Below are 18,020 nucleotides of genomic sequence, written 5' to 3' on the forward strand. Positions count from 1 at the left end.
GCTCACTGACGCCGGCCAACTGGACCACCGCCTGGCAAAATGTCCTTAAATGAAGTGGAATGGAAAAAAAAAGCATTTGAAAATATTTTTCAAAGCAGCTGGTGGCTTAATTTGACTCCTCTTGCTCTTTCGTTCATTCACTCGTCGAGTTTGCTGTTTTGCATATTTGTGGCACCGAGGCGCTGTAACCCCTCGGAGATCGCCCGGCGTGCCGTTACGAGCCTGATGTTTAAGGCTCGCGATGCCTCTCAGCGATAGCGGTCTGAAATGTTTTTACACACTTTCGTAGGTTACGCGATGATGAAGAGATTACTCAATAGTTCCATTAACCTTTGAGTATGCGCAAGCTGGCAAGACGCTGTGTGTATGTGTGTGGTGCCATGTGCCATTTTAGCCCTCACTGTTCTCATTTGTCATTTCAACTCAGGAGCAAATGTAGTTAATGTGCTTTCGCTGAATAATTCAAGAACTGTGACCTGACAACCATTTCCAAGCATGTCAATCTTTACCTGTTTGTTTCTACAAATGCGCTGTTAAGTTAATGTTAATGGTGAAATTCGAACTATTGATAAACTGATCAATTCTGTCTGAATAAATGTGAAAAAAACCTTCAAAAATAAGTACATTAATTTTAATAACTTAAGTGAATTTATGCTTTACGGCATTTAAAAAAAAAACTGTCATTTTGATATTTGAAAAGATCTCTATTAACACTGATATTAAATTGATAAGTGTTATTAAAGATTAATTTTAGTTGAGTGTTAGATGACAGCAAAGCTGTCAAATGGTGAAATGAGCATACACAAATATCTAATACTGATATATAACCGATAAATAAATAAATACAAATATCGGTGACCAATATGAATATATTATATCCCTCGACCTAGTAACTAATATTACAAGCTTTGGCAACAATAAAACAACAAAAAAATTATAATCAATTAAAAATTTACGTTCTTGAATTTAAAAAAAATATCTCAGAAAGTCTTCTAACTGTTGGATATCACTAAAAGCTATCACTAATTTAAATTATTATTTTATTCTGTACATTGTTCTGTAAATGATTAAATGTGCATTCACACAACGACAACTGGAACAGTTCCATTTGAATGTTTCTATATCTGTTGTTTACTGAGCTATGAAAATGGCTTATTAAAAGCGCATCTGCATCTTGCCTTATTTATTATTTCGAGAGCCATAATCACAAGTGTACAGGAGAATATGGAAGTCCAGTGTGCACTAACCAACCGCAAATCTAATTAGTATGATTTCTTAATACCGGTTTAGTAATCTGTTTCGGAAAAAGTAAATTAGGCTCAAAATGAATTACAGGGGGACTCCAAAAACATTTGGACGTGTCAACTACATGTCTGCAAGAGTAGGGTAGGTTTAGCGTTAGAAGCATAAGTTCTTAAAAATAAAACTTAAGACGCTCATAGTCAGTATGTTGTATGCTACGGACCCATCTAAATAAAGTGTTAGATGTTATTAAGCAGACAGTCTACTAATACTCTAATGACTGCTAGTTGACATGTAGCTGCAAAGTTACTTAGTGTAGTAGAATGCCTAAAGTGGACTATCGAAATATAGTGTTGCCTAAAAATCAGCATCTCATAATACTGGTTCAATGCAGAATTCCATACACCCTCTTACCTGCTTGTTCTGCCATGGTGCTGTTGAAGCCCCAGTGGTGGTAGAGAGCAGCTAAATCATGAGGACTGCAGTTCTTCAAGAAACTCAGGATGTCTGCCACAGGTTCTGGACCGTCGGTCGTCGACTGTCTCTTGGACTGGGAGTGAGAGGACGGGCCGCTCAAGCCAAGTCTGCTCCAAGGGTCGTACCCAGCTACGGACGGTGTATCCTGAGCGTGAGAATCAGACCTGCCAGGAGTCTGAGGAGCATGGGCTTTGGAGCTCCTCTGATCTGAGAGTTTGTGTTTGCTAGAGAGCATAAAATGAAGTCCCTCTTGAGGTAGCAGACTACTCTCCATCACTCTGCTCCCTGTCTTTGGGTTTGCAGTCTTCTGAGGACTCGCCGAAGGCCGCGAGGAAGTGTTTTGATGGACGTCTGCTTTGTGTTTACTGCCTGCCAAATCATCTGTCCTGGACTTGCTGCTCTTGTGTTTGGACGAGTGAGATGATGCCCCCGGTGCTGTGGCTGTGTGCCAGCTTTTGCTTTGCGAGGAGCTGGACTCTACGCTACTTGTCGGTTTTGATTTCTTCGTTCCTCCAGGGCTGCAATCAGGTGGACTCGTTCGGGAAGTTCTCATCTGTGGCAGAGTGGGACAGTCCTTACCCTCCAGAAATGGAGGTGGCCCGGTACGTCTCTTGAAATCGAGAAGCGATTTGGGCCCCTTGAGACCGTTTCTCGGGGCCCACTTAGGCACCAACGTAGTGCTGTCAACTTTATGTGCAATTCGTTGGTGGATCCAGAGAACTTCTGGATAGAGTGTTGCATAGGAGCAATAAGGACACTGGTGTCGAACCAAACTTTTCAATAACGTGGAAGAAGCCTCTTCTTTTTCCTCATCCACCTCCATGGAGAGATTAAGCAGATTAGCATCCGATTTATCCGCGGTGCTGCTTTCTTCCAACCCCTTGTTGTTTTCCTCCTCCACCTTGGATGCGGCATCGCTCAGTGCTGCCCTCTCCAGGTGAGTTGAGCTGGTGTAGGGCCAGTAGGGCTGCTGCAGCAGGGCATTTCTCAGCCTTGGGAAGCCTGTGTGGTTGGTTTGGTGAGGTTGGCTTTGGCTGAGTGAGCTGGTTGATGCATCACTTCTCTGGCCCCAGTTCCTGATTGCTATATGGTGCGTTTGGGCATGGGCAGCGAAGGCCGAGGGCTCTGAGGTGCAAAAGTCACAGTGCTCACAGGTGTATGGCTTTTTATCTGTCATGAAAACAACAAATATTGATTTGTAACTAAACAACAATAGCATGTTTTGAACAGAAGCCAGCAATCAGAACAACAGTTTTGGAGTTTCACCACAAGATGGCACCACATAACTATTAATTGTACTTCAGTGCACATACTAACACTTGTACAAAGATTTTAGATTGTTAAATTGATTTAAAGAGGTAAGAGCAAGTACACAAACACTACAAACTTGTGGTCAAAACTTAAAACAAAAAAAAAATTTAACATCCCTACTTTATTCAGCAAGCAAGCATTAAATGTATTAAAAGAAAGTTTAAAACATTTTAAAAACATTTACATTTTAAATATTTATTTTGGTTGAAAAACCTTTCAATATTGATAATACTTTTTTTTTTTTATTTAGCACCAAATCAATATATATAAATGTGATGTAACTACAGCATTTACAATATAATTGTCTAATATAATGGAACATTTAAAAACTATCAATGGCATTGTTTAGCGTACACATGTAAATGATCATCTGAATAGTTAACATAAGGTCAAAAACTTTAATAGTGGTAGCATAATCACACAGTTTGTTTAACAGTAGTACAATGGAGCAACAGACTACTGGGCCTGGGAAATTTGCCTGGGACTACCTCTTCTCATCTGTCAGCAAGATGTTTGTTTACATTTAACATGTCTGCAATCTCTCAGTAGCTCTCTCTCTATTTCTATTCTCTCTCTCTCAAGCCATCTGGATTGCATTTGGTGGCTTACACTAGCTGCTGTGCAGCCTTCATTCCAACCTCTCTGAGGTTATTTTTGAGCCAATTCGGAGAGGGGGGTCCTCTGAGATAAACTTTACACAAACGTAATGGCCATGTCTGCTTCCCTGCATTCTTTCTCTCCTTCAGTAGAAAACCTACAAGAGGAACTATTATTTGTATATCTCTTAGAGAAGGTAAGTAGTGCAGAAGAGTATTATACAGTCTTCACACCTACATGAAAATATCAGTAGTGAGTAGACATCTGTTTCAACTCTTACACAATGAAACCTCTGTTCTGGAACATTCCATCTGTGTCAACCCCTAAGAGGGCATCTTTTGTTTACGGCGATTTTATTTAAATTTAATGCTGTGGTAACAAAGGGCAATTTTATAAAATCTACAAGTGTACTATAAGTTTTCTGTTATAGACAATTAATATAACACCCCAAGATTCCGCTAAATATGACAGGAATTATCAGTTATCAGGACAGATTCAGTGCACTATTGGGGCATTCTGTAATACCGCTGTATTTTCCAGTGGTTTTAGCAATGTGTTTTAACCGAAGGTCTGCACTTAGATGTGGAAAGTGGAAAAAAAGACAAAAATCTTTAGAGCTTGTCTTCCTGAGACAGGAAGTCCAGAAATAGCATCATGCAAAGAGGGCTGGACAGCTCTAGCCACAAGCAAAAGATTTACCAATTCAAAGCCTGCTTTTGCACCTCGATAATTAAAAACATGCTTCAAAGAGATAATACAGGCTGTAATAAATTTTTTTAAAAGGTATCAGTTGACAGAAAACAAATGTGTGAGGTATAAACTTAAAAGTAATACTCAGACTTAAAAATATGTAGACTGGTTAATTGCAGCTGAATTAAATGTCTTGAGGTCCTTTTAAATATTTGTTTTCAGCTTAGAGGCAGAAAAATTAACTGCTACTACAAATGTAGGTGCATATACTTAACGGGTATTTTGTGCAAAAAGATTAAAATATGTTATATTTCTATGGAAAGCAAAGAATGTGCTTTTATTAATTAAACAACCAAGTGAACAACTAGCATAATAAAATCAAATACTTATTAAAGATTTAAGCTATGCACAGATACTACAATACAACTGAACATGTCAGATGCTACAGTATTTGTCCACAAGATGTCTCTGTCCTCCGTAGATTTAGCTTCAGAAACAGAATATCATACTGTATCTGTTAAGCCAGCCATTTTTCCTGGATATCTGCCTTTAGTCTAACACACCTTCCAGTAATAATCATCAAGTGAACCTGAAAACCTGATTTGTTAGTTTAAGTGTGTTTTATTAGAACTCCACAAGAAGGTAGATGTACAAGAGTAGACAGCAAAAATAAAAGCTCAAAGTAAATCTCTAAAATTTCTTTATAAATGTTGTGAAAATGTATTTAGTTAATCATCCTAGCGTCATTTTTGATCAGGTATCAGTTAACTTTTGAGATATTTACGCATTGTAACACAGTTGCATAGCTAATTCAGCATGAGTAAAAATTCATTTTAACTGTAATCGAACACACCTGAGTCAACAAATAAAGGTCTGTATGTTCACTTGTAAATGGTACTGTAGGCTAGTGTTGAACTGTGATAAAACAGTGGAAATCTCTGCAGTAAAGTAGATTTATATTAGCATACAGATTCAGATACAACACATAATTTTCAGTGAATATAAACATTAGCTGTTCAACATGAAACCCAATCTATGCCAGAGGTTAAGCATTTGAACAGAATTGCATGAATAATACTGTCTGTTGTTTACAAACTGTAAGTGTAGTAGTGCGACTGAGGTTATAATTTGATATCAAGTGGTGCTTGAAGGTTATACCATTAGGAACACATTCCTGAGATGATGCTCAAACTTTGAGCTTACTGTAAATGTTAAAATAAGGATTATGCCCTTACCTGTGTCCCCAAAGAACCCTGTTTGTTTTTGATCCCTGAAGAGTCCTGCTGATTCACCTGCTTTAGATGGGCTAGACGCTGCTTTACGGAACAGTCCATTTCCACCAATGGTTTCACCCAAGCCACCATGTCTGATGAGCATGTGGATCACCATCTGTTGCTGTGTGCGGAAGCCCTTTCCGCACTCCAAGCACTCTGAGGTTTTCTGGGAATTCTTACGGCTAGGGCGAGAAGTAGGGCGGTACTCAGTGTCACTCAGATTCTCTGGGCTTCGCTCACCTGTCGAGACCTGGCCGTTTCTTTCTCCATTGCTGTGGTGATCTGTATTGGTGCCTTGGGTCCCAGCCCCTCTCCGTTTCTTGGTTGGAATACTCGCCGTTGAATCAATTGACTTCTTCCGCTTGTCCTGTCTGAGCAAGACATACTCGCCCTTTTCCCTGTCGTAAGCTACATCTGCATCAGCTAACCTCTCTTCCCAACCCAGGCTCTTCTCCGATACCTCCACCACTTTGCCTCTGGTGGCCAGTTGCCAAGACTGGTAGCTACTTACTGGATCAAGCTCTGGGATTCTTTTCCCTAGAGTTCCCTCAGCGGGGTTCTCTCCATTTCCTGCTGGTTTCAAGTTTAGGCATTCCAAGAAGCTTGTCTTGGTGACAGAAGTGAAGTCCTTATCATTGCAGAAGGTATTGTTAGGAGCCTGCACAACATTCTTATGTATCTGTTCGTGCAAAAGCAAGCTCTTGCGGTTGTGGAAGAAGTTACCACACTTGGCACAGAGTTCGTACAGACACACTTCGTTCACCAAGTTGGACTCGTCCTGCGCCACCTCATTGACAGTAGCCGGAAGGTAGGTTTCACTCTTTGGTTTTACCTTGGTGTTGTGGGTCTTCATGTGGCTACGTAGAAACCAGGGCTCACGAAAGCGGCGTCCACAGATCCGGCACCCATGATCTAGACTGTTCTGATGCTTCTTCCTGTGAGCTTTCAGAAACCAGGCTTGTGTGAACACTTGGTCACATTGTTCACATGGGAATTCGCCTTTACCGTCCGCTTCCTCACTGATAGAGACTTCTTTGGTGATAGATTCCTCCTCGATGGGATGTACCTTCTCAATGTGAGCCTGCAGATGGTCTTCCTGCAAAGTCTCATAAGGGCACAATTCACATCGGAAGAACTTGTGAAGCTCCTGCATATGCTGTTCAAGCTCTGCCTGACTGGACAATCTTTTCCTGCACAGAGAGCATTGCACTGACTGTTTGCCATTCTCACTAGAGGTTCTTTCCTTCTTCCCACCTTTCTTCCTCGTTTTCGTTGACTCCTCACCGCTTATAACCTTGTTGCAGGCCGAGGTACTCTCGGTCGGACTGGAGCAACCACCTTGATCTTCTGGCACCCCTCCTTCCTTTTCCCCTTCCTCGTCCACATCTTCCTCTTCACCACCGGTGCTCTGACTGAGGCTGTCCACTTTATGGCTGCGAATGTGGGCCTTTAAGCTACCTTTCTGGGCTGAGCGGTGCTCACAGTGAGGACACTTGTATGGTTTCTCCCCAGTGTGCTTTCTCATGTGCTGGGACAAGGAGCTGAGGAAAGGAAAACTTCTTCCACAAAGTTCACAAGTGTGGCCCCTGCTCTTCTTGCCATCAGGGCTATCCTGGCCACCTTTGGAGAAGGACTCTTCCTCTACAACATCCACACGTTCCACCTCCATCTCAAGGCTTGAATACTCCACTATGCTGCTATCTGTTGTCCAAATTATTAGGTCCTATTAAGTCTGTCTCGCCTGTAGTCATTCGGTCTGGGTAAAAGTTCTCTTTGTCAAACGTGTCATTGTTGGTAATTCTGTCTTGACAGTGTTGCTTTTGTCTGGAATGTGTCTGGAGTTTTTTCTCCTATGAATCATCTTACAAGCTGAGGGTTTGCTTCATTCTGGTCACCTGAGAGGAAATGGAGACAGAACAGAAGCAAAGCTGAGAACAAGACTTGCAAATGAGTACATAAAAGTTAATCATTAATCCATGGCAATAAACAAGCTGTTATTAGTAAATGAAAGGCACTATGAATATATTTATTTATTAGTAAAAGTCTTATTACAAATTTCTGTTATGAATCAAGTGTTATAATCAGAAGGGGTAGAGATACAAAACTGTTACATAAAAAGAACTTGGGCCCAGTGTTTGAGACAACCCCAGCTAACAGAGTCCTTTTATATAATTCCATCTGACAGTCTTTTGTTGAGTCAAAACTATTCGTTTAAGGCAGGATCCATACTGCATAGCTGAAAACAGAGGACATAGTACATTGGGTTTTATGCTCTGCACCATTTACAAGTGAGTGGGAGAGGGACAAAGAGAGAGTGAGAGACTGCTGATGTCCTCATTTAAGAGTTAGAGGAAATGGCACATCTTTAAGTATTGCATAAACACACAAATTTGTCCGACATGCTTTCATTATTCTGACAAGACAATAAAATGCAGATACAGTAAATACACTTGCTCACTATTAGAACAAAAAGGTTATTAGTTGTTTTAAATCCACAAAAACATACACACCCCAGTCTAGAATCAGGATTTCCTGCCATTCTGTGTTATTTTCGATCAAATCTAAACATAGCAAACCTTTTTTGCATTCTTCAAAAATGCTTATGCTGATTGAATGTTTATTGTAATATGCAACATGTGTGTTAGCATATCTGTTAATGTAGTTTGTGAAATTGGTTAATATGGTTAAAATAAATACACACTACATCACAGTAGAGACTGAGCACTGTAACAAGAGGTAATATCTCAGTAATGTTAGGGGTTTTAAGACAAATGTGCTTAATACCCTTAAAATACATTTCTAATTTAAAATGTTACAGTTTGATACAGTTTATAATATTCAGACTAAAGTTCTCATTGTGGCCCCAAAAAGTGAAAACATGCACCACTAAGGTCAACATCCTGGACAACAACAGTAGTTTTTGTTTTGTTTTGTTTTTTAAGGTATGTGTGACAACTTGCCCCCTACCACCTTATATTTCAGCCCATCTGCGTGGGTTTGTGAAAATCTTTGCCTGAAGGACAACAGTAAGTCTCAGTTAGTCCCCTCTCGTAGTCAGTATGAGCAGTGGCTGTCTGCTCACAAGCCTAAATTCATTGTGCATGTGTGTGCGTGTGTCTGCTGAGGCGTAAAGAGACTATTCAGTGTTGGGCAAGAGAGGGGCCAGTTGGGATGAACCCTGAGGGCCGGTCCTCTCTCTCCCTCTCTCTCTCTCCCAACAATCAATAATCCATTATATACCAACTACATTTCACCACTGGCTCTGCATCCCCCTCACACAAACACACACATTCTATTGCACAAAAAGCACTCGCCTCTCCACAGTTCATCTTTTACGGTAAGTTAACTTGCTGTGCTATAAAATGGCAGGTAAGAAATTTAAAGAGGAGACGTTTAGGAAATTGGAAGTTTTCCTAGCGGTCCCATCATCCATTTATCTCGACTTCTATCCAATGTTTGCCTACTTATCTGGTTTATTTCCTTTGATTATTTGATTTTGTATGTTGGGTAGCGTGTAAACACTGTAGGCTCTATGACAATGCAATGGATGGGGTGCTTAACTGCATAATAACGGAACTGAACATGCTGAGCTGGTAATGAATAGTGTTTTGCTGTTTGGCAAACCAATGAGCTGAGCATTAAATTGTTGTAACTATGATACCAAGAGGTTTGGGAGATGTGTAAGGACACACACTACACAAAACACACACACACATACATATACACACGTCAGCAGTGGGGTTATTATTGAAACATGGCTGTTCTCGGAGGGCTTACCTCAGCTCTGCTGACCTACTTATCCCCAGACAGTTCATCTCATCTTGTTGCTCCATCAATGCAGGATCAGTGCATTTTTCAAATTGAGCTATGTGTGCGTGTGTGTCAGTGCGTGTGTGTGCACTCAAATCCTAAACCAAATTGTGCATTTTGTCCAAATGCGCAGAGACAGTAACTAAACCACTAACAGGCATCAATACTGACAAGAGAAGATAGAAGAGCTTGATTGTCTTTTGTTCTCAATGTGATGTGACGGACGGCAGATTAATCACTTGTTTGACTCCAACCAATGAGATTCTTAATACCTTATTTGTCCTAAAACAAGTGAAATGGAACAAGGCAAAACTATATAAATTAACTATTTATATAAATTAACATCAGTTTTTGATTTCCATTCAGTGCACAAACGGTATCTTGTTTTTACTCAAAATCGCAATTACGATAACTTATTTTGGCGAAACTCCATATTGTCTCTATGGCAATTTGGTGGATCTCAAATCCCCCCAAACTACAATTGCATTGTGCCTCTCGCACCAGAACTGTCACAATAGCTCATGTCTATACCTCCTCTGAGCTGTGGGGAGTCCAACACGGCCATTGTTGGATGCAGGGGTCCATCCTACGCTAGAGGCCTGTCTGAAGCACGTCTGGTTGGGGAAGACAAAGGGAAGTCCCTCCTGGTCCCATTTCAGAGTAGATCCTGCCTGGTACCCTCAACTGCTGATTATAGCCGAAATAAAAGGGGGGCCCTGGCTCAAGTTTACGATTGCGAGCACAATAGCAGGTGCTGAGGCTAGTGTTGTCATGTTAAATTACGGAAAATATTCTGGTGTGTTCCAGAGATGTGATTCCCCCAGGTTTGAAATGAGAAAAGCCAAGAAGAAACAGGCTCGGTTGGACATGCTACATGAAATGTCACATCTAGCAAAGTTAAAGTCTGTGTAATGAGGAATGCGAGTACAGATGTGGTCACACGATAAAAACCGAACGGAGAACGGGCACAAATGTTTCTATTCAGCTGAAATGTAAAGCTTAGTGATACAGCTTGCACAGGGTGAAGGGCTCCTTTGTTCTGCAGTGTTTCTGAAATGAAGACACAATGAACACTACTTAACTGTAGCCTGTCCACGTTACATAGGCATAAAACAAGATTTACAACTCAAGTTCTTCAAAAATACGCTTCCCCCGTCGAGACTTCACCCTTGTCCACTAGTTATGGTCGCTGAAAGTGGTTATGATTGGGTGTTTGCGATTCTAGTGGTTTCCACAGCTGGGATACAGTGACCGTTCATTTGAGATTCCTGAGGAACCTTCCTATGACACGTCTGCGGTTGTTACCCCTGCCTCAACTCTTAGCTGCCGCTCCGAAAACACTTTCACTATTATATACACTGTACAAAGCAAGCATCTTATAAACAGTTAGTGATTCAGCCCTCTTAAAGGAACAGTTCACACAAAAATTGTCATTATTAAGTCTCCCTCGTTGCTATGTTCACTGTGGAATATACAGTATAAGTAAATTGAAATACTCATTGCACGATGACAGTTTATGGTGACAAGGGAATGGTCAAAATCAGATTTTTCAAAGCTCACGTTTAGACACGTCATGTTTTTTGGAATTTGAATATATTTTTAGATGTCATTTATTCTTGTGATGGCCCACGAGAGTCACATGGTCCATTGGAAATAATTTCGACATGCATATTTGCTCAAGAAACATATCTTATTATTATGGATATTAAAAATATTTGTGCTGCTTAATATTACATTTTTATCAGGATTTTTTGATGAATAAAAACACCTTTATTTAAAACAGACATCTTTTCAACATTAAAATGTCTTTTACTGTGACTTTCGATCATATAGGGGCATCCTTGCTTATTCAGAGCATCGTTTATTTATTTTTGTTGTTGTTGTTTCTGCTTTTAACTGCCGACCCCAAACTTTTCAACAACAGTGTAAAATAATCTTACTAATTTTGCTTCAAACAAAAACAACCAATTTCAAAGTTATCGCATATAAGCATATTCTTTGCTACCTTAAGCAATTTTTTGTATACAGTGGAACAAATATGCTTAGTGTAAATGTTATCTATCCTTATTAGTACTGCACTTTTTCTGTGACATATTACTGCTGAAGTAATTAAATCATAATTAAATGATCAAAGATTGATAAGCAGCCATATGCTTGAGGAAACTCTTCACCAAAGCGGAATCACGTCCTTACGAGCTCATTTAAAGGCAGGATCCGCTGTTCGCGCGCAGGCGACAACACATGTGCCTGTAAAAACATAAAAACACACACAAAGACGGCCAGCTTTCAGTGGAAAGAAACAGCAGCACATACACGGGCCCGTATCTGAGAGATACAGCCCTGAGCGAGAGCTCCATTCTTTCCCCTCCTCTCTTTTCTCTGGCTGATGAATGGCTATGGCGAATCAACTGTCTGCTCGCTTATTCAACCTGACGGCTAGTCCAGCTCAGCACAAACGCCCCATGCTCTGGACACTACTCTTCTGCTCTGAGCCAGTGTGTGTGTGGGAGAGAGAGAGAGAAAAAAAGTGTGTGTATCCTCATGTGAAAGACAGAGCTAAACAAGTCCCTGACACATATGGTTTTTCTAACACACCCTGGCCTGAATCGTAAACCGCGAGCCAAAATCCTATGTGCGTATGTGTGTGTGTGCACTGTGCACATATGTTAATTGTTGCGTCCGTGCCAAACAAACATGTTGCGTGTCAGTGTGTGTGTTTGATAAATCCTAAAATACCACGAGAGGCCGAGCAAGAGGGGCTATAGGTTTTGAAACGGACTACAATGGCACTGCTGATGTCGATCTTACACCACAAACAACAAGCGCTGCACAATGTGCGCGTTATTGACTTGTGACGCTCATCTGTTAATAAGATTACGCCGCTGCAGTCACTTCTTCACAAAGCAGTAGTTTTGTTCAAGCTCAGTCAGAATTTGTAGCTCATAACTGCGTAATGGAATGATAATGGACATCGGTATTATGAGAGCAGTGCTTCTCCGGTAGAGATTACAGCCGTGCGAGGGCTCCACGACCTCCCAGCTCCGTCACTACAGAACACCACTCCCTAAAGCCAGAACATGGTTACACAAGCAATAAAGAGAGGGATTATTCTCCTGCTAGTGCGCTTCATGTCTGAGCAAAGAATCTGAAAATCCCGAATGATGATATAAATTGAAAGTTAGGTTCGATACGGTTGCTGTGACACTTTCAGATTAGTAGCGACTGTTATTATGTTGCGTAATTAAAAGGTGAAGATGTCAAAAAATTCTTAATCTATGTTAACATATTTTAAACTGAAATTACAAAGACCTTTTTTATATATTAATGTATGTTTATTCAAATTACCTCACATTTTATTGACTTTTTCTTAGTATTTAATGATTTATTAATTTCATTAGGTTCGATTATCATTCCTTAACTAAAAAAAAATATATAAATGTATATCTATCTGCTTCTCAATACAACACACACACACACACACACACACAATACACTTCTGTCTTGCAGGATACACCTCTTCTGTGATTGTTTACACTGGTTTTCAAAACTGGATGAATCACTCAAATCCCTCGCTCAAATCTATTTGGACGGCCTATTTCGTCACACACCCGAGACGAAAAAAAATTGCTTTTTTGCACTGTGAATGATCACAATCTATTTTTAGACGTTTGAAAAGGCCTTTGTACACGAGAACCATATGAGCACCAATGCACTAATATAATTTTGCTTTACATTTACCTTACTAGATTTACCTTGTTTTAAACAAAGATACTGATTAAGAATATCATTTTTGTAATTTTTGTGTGCAACAAAGTAACACTTCAGAAGTCACGCTGTAACATTACAGTGCACATAATTCATGCGGATCTGTCAAAGTTGTAAACTGCCATAAATGTTTTGGGATAAAGGGGAAATATTTCTACAGGTGCCCACAGGTGGGCATTTGTGATTTTTTGGGTGCAAGCCAAAGCATGCAAGTGTGCACGTATTTTTGTGTGTGTGTGTGTGTGTGTGTGTGTGTTCGCCACAGCAGTGATAGAGAGATGAGAGAGAGACACCAGCAGTAATGCTTATGTAATATCAGGCCGAGCCTCTGCAGCACTCCTGATGGCAGTATGACATAACACCTATGCGGCCACACAGCTTGTCCAAGGAACACACACACACACACACACACACACATGCACAAACAAAGATCTGGTCTATATGATTTGAATGCAATCTATACTTGATACTTGAGACTTGATAGTTTCAAACAATGATACAACTCACAGGAAAAAAAGAAAACTTATTTGCAGATGACTGTATATGGAATTATGTCATTGTTTACTGAAGTTCACATAATTAAAAATTATATTCAGTAAGTGTACTTTGAAGAACACTAGTGATTCTTTTCAAAAGAATGAATGTGAATGATGAATGGGCCAGTATGCTTTACAGTGACATAGGTGCACCGCAGATTAAATCTATATGACTAATCCACAAGTCACAGAGTAGCTGTGTGGAAGTGACCATTTGAAATTCAGAAGAAGCAATGCCTAATCTGTGAACAAATCATTCTTTTGAATCAGCATCAGTGAATCAGTTGATCCAGTTCAAACTGGTCTTAATGATTTGTTCAGGAAGCAAACTAATCTGGTTCAAATAAGTTCAAATCACTGGCTCAACGTTTTGCCCCACACAAAACTAATGTAGCTTTAGAATATAGTCAAAACATTGAGATACTATCAAACATTTTTTAAATTGTTTGAATTAGTGTTTATTTTAAAATGTTCTGCTTAAGTACGTTTTAGGTAAACTTTTTTTTTGTATTTTAGAATTTATTTATTTTTATGCTAGTTTTTGTTTATTTTATTACATCAAGTTACACTAAATGAAAATGAGAAATTATGCTAAAGTATGTATTTTTTTATATTAATGTTTAATGCTTAATTCTTTATAATAAACAGTTAATGTTTATTCTATTTCAAGTAACAATTTTTTATTTTATGGGTTTAGCGTTTAGTGTAAAACCCTTTAGGCATTTATTTATGCTTTTTTTTTATTTGTCGTCTTTGGGTGACTATAGAATTGATTAGAATGACAGTAAGTGGCTTGCAGATACACTTGTGTGGTTGGCGTGGTCTACAGCTGAACTATAATCTGAAGGCATTAACTTGCTCTCTAAAAAAAGCTCTCTGAACAGGGATTAGATTATCATGGTAAGGCCAGCTCAGACTCTCTTTCTCGTTCTCTTTTTTGTCTCTCACTCCCATTCTTTTCTGCACACACTTTCAATAAATGAAGGTAAAATTAATAAATGAGGCACAAAAACCGGAAAGGCTGCAAATGTGGGTCATTCTCTGAGTTCATCTAGAAGCTCTGTAAACCATATCAATGTTTCATCGTTACGTCTAGCATATGTTATGGCACAGAGCAGCCTAAACCTCTGCACTGGGTTTATAGCCGGAGGGCGAGCGATTGTTGACTATAGGGGCTTTGGTAGCCCCCTGGGGCAACTCAGGGTTAAGTGCCTAGCTTTGGGTTGCCAGATCCACACCAGATGAGCTGCACTTAGATTTGACCCATATTTGTCAGAGTTCTAATAAAAATGCAGTGAACAGCAAAAATGATTTTCTTAAAGGGACGGTTTACGGAACAAAAACTGGAATTCTTTAATCAAGCAAGACTCCAAAACTATTAAAAGCATCCGAAATCAAGCTATAATTACATTTGTTAAATTCTTTTACTCTTTCAAACAGCACGGCTCATCCCTCTACCGCTTGTATGCTTTATTGACCTTGATGGCAGCCCAAGTGGGACACTCTTCCCCAGAACCGTCTGGCCTCCGTAAGTATATCTGCGTCCTTGGCGAGAGAGACGTGATCACGGTCGCTTGGTTAGAGCTAGCAGGGCAGCCAGATGTCTTTCTCATGGCCTTCAAAGTATTGTCTCTCCAGCTGTTTATTTATTAATGCTGAGTTCACACTGAGATAACTCTCACCCTGCAAATACTGTTTATTATACCAGAACCACGAGAAGTGGCAAGCATTAAAAAAAAACGAATGTAAATACATTTTTATACTTTCTCGAGAAAATGAGCAGTGCTTGGCCGTGCAGGGGAAAAGCCACTGTACAGTTTTGTCGGCGCTTACTTATCCATCCAAGTCAGAAAAAAACCCTCTCCCAAGTCTGTGTTATTCTGCTACCTAGATACAATGCTGGTTACTCTTTCTATACGGTCAACATCATAAGAGTGCTTAAAAAAGTATTAGAACATGAGCTGAGGTTGTATTCAGGCTGTAGCTGACATAAAGTTGAATACTGAGAGTTAGAGGTTTGTTAAAATCCCTATATACGAGCAATAGAGTGATGTTTGCATTAGCAAAGGGAATACCTGAAGCAGATCGTGAAAAGTTTGTTTTTTTAGGGACTGGATTTCTTTAAAAAAAATAAACAAATAAATAAATAAAAGTGCATTAAATCTTAAACCTCTGCTGCATGATTCCCAACAGATTATTCAAAGGCCATTTTAAAGCATTCAGGGTGTTATCTTTCTCTCTCACACACACAGATACATACACACAAAATGTTTATTTGCATATTTTTGATGTATATTCCCTAGTAATCAATCAATAATTCCCTTTTTAAACTATATAAGCCTAGTCAAAATCTATTAAAATATTTACTGATATAGAGACTTACTGATATAAAAATAATAACTTTTTTGGCATACTACTTGTGCACAATGCACATTTCTTAAGGTTAAGTCTAAAAGGCGTTTTAATGTCACTTTTGATGAGGATTGAATGATCTTTGAATGACTGATTGGTCTTCAGATGCAAAGTACACTTTCATTAGTTTCACTTTAGCACAAACATACTAATCATATCTTTATTTTATTAGACTTCTGTATTACATGTGCACAACTAAAGTGCAAAATCAGCTGTTCCAAATAAGCAGACTTTAATATATATATATATATATATATATATATATATATATATATATATATATATATATATATATATATATATATATATAAATAAAAAGATAATATATTTTCTTATTAATTACAGTATTAATGTTATGCATTAATACATTAAGGAATATGCTTTAAGGTCATCGTCGCGGTCTCTGAACAAGCTCAAGTTTCTTAAAACGGCTGGTTTCTCTCACTCTGCTTAGTTCAGAGTAGGACAGGTAATCTAACACCATGAAAGCCATCTCAATCGCTCTTATTCCCTCCCTCTTCTCTGTTCTTCTTTTGCGTGTTCCTGTTCTGGTAAGAGAAGATCTGTCTCTTTTTAATGAAACTCCCCCGTCACACCCATCTCCCATCTGGTATGTGTGCATATATATGTGTGTGTGTGTGTGTGTGTGTGTGGAGGGAGGAGAAGGCTAGTGTGGTTATGTGTGTGTGAGTATATATGCAAGCAGAGGGAATAAGAACATGTGTATGTATGTGTGGTGTCATTACAACAGGAAGCCTTTGCTCTGATGAGAGGTCTCACTTCCTGTTTATAGAGCAACCACTGGAGCACAACAATAGCTGGAATTTTGATGGATCGGCCCAACTCACACCCTCCAGAGAAAAGATTTAGTTTTTCACTCTTGCTGACAACAATATAAAACAGTCTGTGAAAAATCAGCAGCAATGCATTCAGTGTTACTGATCAGCTGTAAATGAACAGGCAAGTCCCTCTGTAGTCTGGTTTTATTAAACAGTGCCTAAAGCAATTTCATAAACTCACGGATGAGATGCATTCATAAGCTAAGTATATATTTTATGAACTCTTATTCATGTAATAATACAATTAAATTAATGTTATTATTACTACAGTTCATACCATTTACAATTTAATTTAGAATTAAGTAAATAGATCTATGTTATATTTTAAGCGAGTGTGTGTGTGTGTGTGTGTGTGTGTGTGTGTGTGTGTGTGCGTTAGTGTAAACGATTAATAAGCTGATTTGTTTACACAATATGTGTGTGGGCTATGCAAATTTATTTTGTACATATAAATACATATGTATTGCAGAAAAATATGCTGTGTTTATATATTAAATATATTGGTTTATAAATTATACAAATATAAATATAGACATGTAAATACATGTAAATATTTGTAAAATAGAGACTGTGTGTGTATTGATATATACATAATTTACACAGAATATACATATATGCAAACAGAAACTTTAATTTTGGATGGGATAATTTGACAGCACTAATATATATATATACACATGTGTGTGTTATTGCTATTAAACGATTAATTCAAAATAAGAGTTTTTTTACATAAAGTTCTATAAACAAATATGATAATAGCATTGATATTACTGAACAGTTTGCAGTAGGCTACTGAGAATTGTGGGAGTTATATCATATAAACAAAATTGGCTTAGTTTTCAGGAAGCAAACCTTTGTTTTTTATCTGTTTGTTTGTTTATATGTATGTTTATTTACATATTTATTCTTGTGGAGTAAAACATCATCTGGACATTTCATACAATTTTCGTTTACAAATTTTTCCCCCATTGGTTTAACCTGATCGTTTACTACAGCTTAACTTTAACAATACCCTACCATGTTATTGAGTAAAGGGTTTTTTGGCTCACTTCTGATCAAAATGGTGT

At 38.7% G+C, this 18,020-nt stretch overlaps 1 protein-coding gene and 1 long non-coding RNA gene across 8 annotated transcripts in view; one reads left to right on the forward strand and one right to left on the reverse strand.

The window, feature by feature from the left end:
* The window catches only part of LOC122323623, a 68,084-nt gene that overhangs the window by 46,499 nt on the left and 3,565 nt on the right, over positions 1 to 18,020 (forward strand). For 4 of the 5 annotated variants that reach the window (XR_006247026.1, XR_006247028.1, XR_006247030.1 and 1 more), the window contains one exon: positions 15,143 to 16,024. This is a non-coding gene — a long non-coding RNA (uncharacterized LOC122323623). Of the gene's footprint in view, positions 1 to 15,142; positions 16,025 to 18,020 lie in introns of those variants that run through there. The other variant, XR_006247027.1, reaches the window with a different exon arrangement.
* znf516 (zinc finger protein 516) overlaps positions 1 to 18,020 on the reverse strand; it is a 36,114-nt gene that overhangs the window by 6,439 nt on the left and 11,655 nt on the right. For all 3 annotated transcript variants that reach the window (XM_043217595.1, XM_043217596.1, XM_043217597.1), the window contains exons 2-3: positions 5,553 to 7,486; positions 1,657 to 2,889 (exon numbers count right to left, since the gene is read on the reverse strand). In XM_043217595.1, the coding sequence (XP_043073530.1) occupies positions 1,657 to 2,889; positions 5,553 to 7,260 (2,941 nt within the window). In that variant the 5' untranslated portion in view covers positions 7,261 to 7,486. The remainder of the gene's footprint in view (positions 1 to 1,656; positions 2,890 to 5,552; positions 7,487 to 18,020) is intronic.

The sequence above is a fragment of the Puntigrus tetrazona genome, chromosome 19 (assembly GCF_018831695.1).
Source record: "Puntigrus tetrazona isolate hp1 chromosome 19, ASM1883169v1, whole genome shotgun sequence".
Classification (NCBI taxonomy): Eukaryota; Metazoa; Chordata; class Actinopteri; order Cypriniformes; family Cyprinidae; genus Puntigrus; species Puntigrus tetrazona.